The 6,000-nt window shown below is 44.6% G+C and overlaps 1 protein-coding gene across 1 annotated transcript in view; it reads right to left on the minus strand.

Moving 5' to 3' along the window:
- LOC306963092 (uncharacterized protein) overlaps positions 1-5,623 on the minus strand; it is a gene marked incomplete at both ends in the record, with an annotated part of 47,106 nt that extends 41,483 nt beyond the window's left edge. Inside the window, one exon of the mRNA XM_079556546.1 lies at positions 5,482-5,623. Within this exon, the coding sequence (XP_079412672.1) occupies positions 5,482-5,623 (142 nt within the window). The remainder of the gene's footprint in view (positions 1-5,481) is intronic.
- Positions 5,624-6,000: the final 377 nt, after the last annotated feature.

Genomic DNA, 6,000 nt, shown 5'->3' on the forward strand with positions numbered 1-6,000 from the left:
TGAGTTCTTGGACTTCCTGATGCCACAATAGTCTCTAACAGACCTGAGACCAGTGTTAATTTTGACAACATATTTTAATTTAGTTTTAGTCTTAGTCTTTTGACGAAAATGTAATTTGATTTTAGTCTAGTTTTAGTCAAAAAAATATCTTCAATTTTAGTTTAGTTTTAGTCGACTAAAATTGCAAGTAAATTTAGTCGACTAAATTTAAGATGAATTGAGTGGACTTTGCATTGATAATATTCATTATAATCATATTTAATGTTGTTCCTCTGCTTCATGGAGCTGCTCCACATGAACAAAGCTCAGAGCTGATCCTTTGGCAGAGAATTTACATGATCTGAGGCTCTTTCAGACGCTCAATAGAAGTTTGGATGATTTTAGTCTCTCCTTTTCATTTTTATTTAGTCTGATTTTAGTCTCAAAAATAACACTTTGACTAAAATTAAGACTAAATATTTTAGTCGACGAAATTAACACTGCCTGAGACCATCACAGACCTGAGACCATCACAGACCTGAGACCATCACAGACCTGAGACCATCACAGACCTGAGACCTTCACAGAGCAGCTGTATCTGAACTGACATTAGAAACACACAGGTCGACTCTATGAGGTCATTGAGACATGTGATCATTCAGAAATCATCAGGCAACTTCTGAAGGCAAATGGTTTCACTAAAAGGAAAGGGGGCGGGACTTATGCACATCACACTTTTTTAATAAATTAAATTTCCCTTCACGATTGTGTGTCACTTAGTGTTTGTCTTTCACATAACATTTCAGGTAAATATATTTTATGGTCCATAGTGTCCAAAAGTTAAAGGGGGCCATTCTTTTGCACCACTGTATCAGGTGGGACAGAATGGCTGTGCAGAGTCACTGACAAAGGGACAGGAGTCGCCCTATAGGAGGTGCTGTTGAGCTCAGTCTCACCCGTAGTTCTGCATGAACCTGAAGATCTCTGTGTTCTCCAGGGGAAAGTCCCAAACCTCCAGGTCTGTCAGCTGACCATCGAACGCAGACACTTCCACGACAGGCTGCCCCGACCACGACATCTGCACATGCACAAACAGATCAAACTATTTCAGAATAAATGCACCACATGAGGTCAGACCTGAGTGACCTGAGTGACCCGAGGACCCGGAGACCCGAGGACCAGAGGACCAGAGGACCAGAGGACCAGAGGACCAGAGGACCAGAGGACCCGAGGACCCGAGGACCCGAGGACCCGAGGACCCGAGGACCCGAGGACCCGAGGACCCGAGGATCCGAGGACCAGAGGACCAGAGGACCCGAGGACCCGAGGACCCGAGGACCAGAGGACCAGAGGACCCGAGGACCCGAGGACCAGAGGACCCGAGGACCAGAGGACCAGAGGACCAGAGGACCCGAGGACCAGAGGACCAGAGGACCAGAGGACCAGAGGACCCGAGGACCCGAGGACCAGAGGACAAGAGGACAAGAGGACCCGAGGACCACAGGACCAGAGGACACGAGGACCAGAGGACCAGAGGACCAGAGGACCAGAGGACCAGAGGACCAGAGGAACAGAGGACCCGAGTGTTCCAGAATCGGACCCACCCTCGGTCTCGGTATCTTCCTGATGCTCATGGCCCCTCCCTGGAAGACTTGAACCACGTTTTTGAGCGAGTCCAGGACGACGCAGACGCTGGTCCAGGGCTGAGTCCGAGCCGAGGCCCAGATCATGATCCTGGGGCTCAGAGACACCTGGGAGAAGTAGGACCAGCTCAGGGTGAACCACTGTTTGTTTAGAGAGAAGGAGAGGGCGTAGAAAGAGTCAGGAGCCAGAGTGAAGAGGTCTGTCAGGCTGGAGTCTTCCAGGAAGCGCAGGCACACCGACACACCTGCAGGGGGCGCACAGGCAGCAGCGTAAACACGGGGATTCAGCGGCACCATGTATGTATTTATCAGATTGGGACAGTGCATGTTAATGAACAAACATGAATTGCGGGAAACATGGCGCCTTATGGTTATGGTTTTTAGCTCCCAGTTGGAATGGGGAAAAAGGTAATATTTGGATTCATTTTATGGAGTATTTCTACTATTTGTGTGTGGATGTTTATGTTGTAAATGTTTGCTTTTAGCTGTTACGGTGGTCACTGTGGACTAAATGGAAATAAAGAAGGAAAAAGACCCGAGCTCCACTTGTACGCTTCATCATTACGACTGGGATGCTACACATGCAGTTCTTATGTTTGAAGAGTTTCGTGTCGCTAGGCTAGTGCATGTCTATGGTATCAGCTAGCCTGCATTACATTAAACAGTGTGACCCACAGAGCACCTGAGGCAAATCACTGATAACACCAGACTAACCATATACACGTCTGTGTCCATAGAATCATTTTAACCGTTTTACATTTAAAATAACTAATATTTGAGCAGCATCAGCTTCGTGGTTGTATAAGCCAGTGTTTTTCAACCACTGTGCCGGGGCCGTGACATATTGTCTGGTGTGCCCTGGGTCTCTATAGTCTGTCCGTCCATGGGAGTGGATCTCTCCTTCTGTGGTTCTCCCCAAGGTTTCTCTTTTCTCCCGCCGGGTTTTGGAGTTTTTCCTTGCCGTGCTGGAGAGTCTAAGGACGGGGGACGCCCACGCCGCTCGTCGCCGCCTCCTATTGGACATTATATTTGCCTGGATTTACTTTTAATTGTCATATTTATTGCTCTGTTTTATTGCCTTAATGTTCGGTGCAGCTGTGAGGCCACTTCTGTTACGATATTGGGCTAAACAAAACCATTACACTTGAAACTTGAAACTTGGAAATTATCCAATTTGACCTTGTTGGTCAAAAAAAATAACTGTTTTGAAAAGAAATTAATTATCCACAAATAATGTGCCGTTGTGGAGTCTCAGTGCTGTGTAGTGATCAGCAGAGTAACCATGTAACGCTCTTCCATATCAGTAATGGCAGCAGGAAACTATCACGTTTAGAACAGAGACCCAAATGCGTGGCTCAAAATCTTTTATTGCCGTGGTCAAAAACAAGGAAGCAAACAAAGAATTCCCACAGGAGCTGCACAAGGACAAAGAAACACAAGTGTCAAAAACTTAAAACATACGAGAACAAAATGACATGATTACCTGCACAAGGACAAAGACAATCTGACAAAGACAAAGGGGAAGACTCAGGCTGCTTCCGAAACGGGCAGATTGCTAAGAGCTCTTACGCCAAACCGGATGTGCGTCAGCGTCCGCCATGGCAAGTTGCCTCCGAATTGGTAAATCAGTTAGGAAGTAGTTAGGAAAAGGAGCCTCGATGCTAACTATCATAGCCACTTTAGCATAGGGACCTCTGATGCTAACTATCATAGCCACTTTAGCATAGGGATCTCTGATGCTAACTATCATAGCCACTTTAGCATAGGGACCTCTGATGCTAACTATCATAGCCACTTTAGCATAGGGACCTCTGATGCTAACTATCATGGCCACTTTAGCATAGGGACCTCTGATGCTAACTATCATGGCCACTTTAGCATAGGGACCTCTGGTGCTAACTATCATAGCCACTTTAGCAGAGGGACCTCTGGTGCTAACTATCATAGCCACTTTAGCATAGGGACCTCTGATGCTAACTATCATAGCCACTTTAGCATAGGGACCTCTGATGCTAACTATCATAGCCACTTTAGCATAGGGACCTCTGATGCTAACTATCATAGCCACTTTAGCATAGGGACCTCTGATGCTAACTATCATAGCCACTTTAGCATAGGGACCTCTGATGCTAACTATCATAGCCACTTTAGCATAGGGACCTCTGATGCTAACTATCATAGCCACTTTAGCATAGGGACCTCTGATGCTAACTAACCAGTGATTAGGAGCTATGTGCCATCCCATAAGCCACTGCGCCAAATCCCCCCACCCCCCTCGGCCCCACCCTCAGTGATTCATGCGCAACCACTGTTGATTGACAGGAGCATATTTGATAATAAAAATAATAATAATTAAAAATTAAGATTCTGCACAAGCCAAACTTTATAAAGTGATAAATCCATGTTGTCGTCCCCACAGCTCAGTCACATGTCAGTGTTAAAGAGGAAACTCAGGAAACAGATTAAATGCTTTTGTTTTCATTTAGTAGAAACTTAAGCCACATGGATCATTTGCTGCTGTCGCTTTAAGAAACAGCTGCTGAAATAAAATAAGACTAAAGGGAAACGTTTGGATCATTTGGATTTATTTTCTTCTTAAATGTCTTTGTTTGGACACTATGTTGTTGTTGGACACTAGGGGGCGACATGCACTTTTGTTTGGCCTGCACTCCACCAATAACTTTAAAGAAGAAGAAAAACAGCTGTTGGTGATGTCACTTCCCTTTCCCCTGTTTAAGGACAGACGGATTGTTCAAATGCTGCTGAAGCTCTAGTTCCCGAACTGCACAGATCTAACAGTCGCCCCCATGAAAGGTTAAGGAGTTAGATGCTAGTGTTAGTGCTTAGAGGAGACAATTTGATGGTTTCGGATTGAGCCTCAGACAATATATACTAAAGGGGCGGGGAGAGCAAAGACAACAGGTGTAACACATTAGGGAGGAGGCAGGTAATCACACAGGCGGGGAAACAGGGAAGGGCAGGAAGGAAGTCTGAAACGAGAAACAAAAAGTAAGATTTCAAAATAAAACAGAATGACTAAATAACACAACAAGAACTTAAACACCAGACATGACAGAAACAAGAGACAAGAGAATGATTCATGCGTGAATGTGACAGGAGGCGGTGACTGTGGCACAGTGGCGAGCCAGACTATACGATGGTCCGATTCAGCGCTTTGATCAGAATGACTTTATATTGAGAACATAGGCTATAGAGTTACAATTTTTTTACGTTTTATGCTGGTGGCGCCTCGGGATTTTTTAAATGGAAAAAATGTGCCTTGGCTCAAAAAAGGTTGGAAAACACTGGTATAAACTACGCAGCGGCGGAGTGATCTGCGAGAAAATAGTCCCTCAGAATGCGATCATTCATGTGATGCAGGTCAGTTATATTCCAAACATGACTCTATGGACACAGACATGTATATGGTTAGTCTGGTGTTATCAGTGATTTGCCTCAGGTGCTCTGTGGAGCGGGTCACACTGTTTTTAATGCAGGCTAGCTGATACCATAGACATGCACTAGCCTAGCGCCACGAAACTCTTAAAATATAAAAACTGCATGAATTACAAAAAAAAAGATCTCCATAAATCAGCAACACAAAGGAATACACGACAAGCTGAGGGGCTTTTTAAACGCCTTTCATTTCTAAAAGCATTGACTTGCTTGAAATAATCTGGGATTTTACACAACCTAAACATTCAGTCAGTCGGCATCTCATTTTAAACATTTTAATCAAACGCCGATCCATGAATATGTGCCTTTAAATGAACCACAACCTGCACTAAACTACGGCTCAACCATAACTAAACCTGGTCTAAAGGCATTGAAGTGTGTCTGACTTCATAGAAATACTGACCTCTAGTGACAGGAGCAGTGGTCGCAGTAGTAGTAGTAGTAGTAGTTGTAGTAGTAGTAGTAGATAAAGTTGTTGTCGGTGGATTTTGGGAGTAGTTTGGCGGGAAGAACGTCACTCCCGCGTCCTGGGACAGAGTAAACATCTTCCCTTTGAGATTCACTCCTGGACCTCCTGCAGATGAAAAGCAGAAATAGCTTTTACAGAACAGTAGTAGAAGAAGTCATTAATCTGATATCAGCTTGTCAAAGGAGAAGCCGACGGACGGGGACGTGACCAGTGGGGCTCCGGATCTCCACAGGACAAGCTCAAGCTAAACCTAACCTGGATAGTTTATAAGTGTCTTGTTGAGATTCGTTTACAGCCTATAAATCATAACATAATCCCACCACTGATGCCACTTCTATTCATGTTTGCAAAGAAGAGCCAGTTTGTTTCATGTCAGGACCAATAATGACAGAGACATTAACTCTGAATCAGGTCAGCATTTTAAACAGACTAAAAACCAGACCATGAATTCAA

This window comes from Gobius niger (assembly GCF_951799975.1).
Source record: "Gobius niger genome assembly, chromosome: 5".
Classification (NCBI taxonomy): Eukaryota; Metazoa; Chordata; class Actinopteri; order Gobiiformes; family Gobiidae; genus Gobius; species Gobius niger.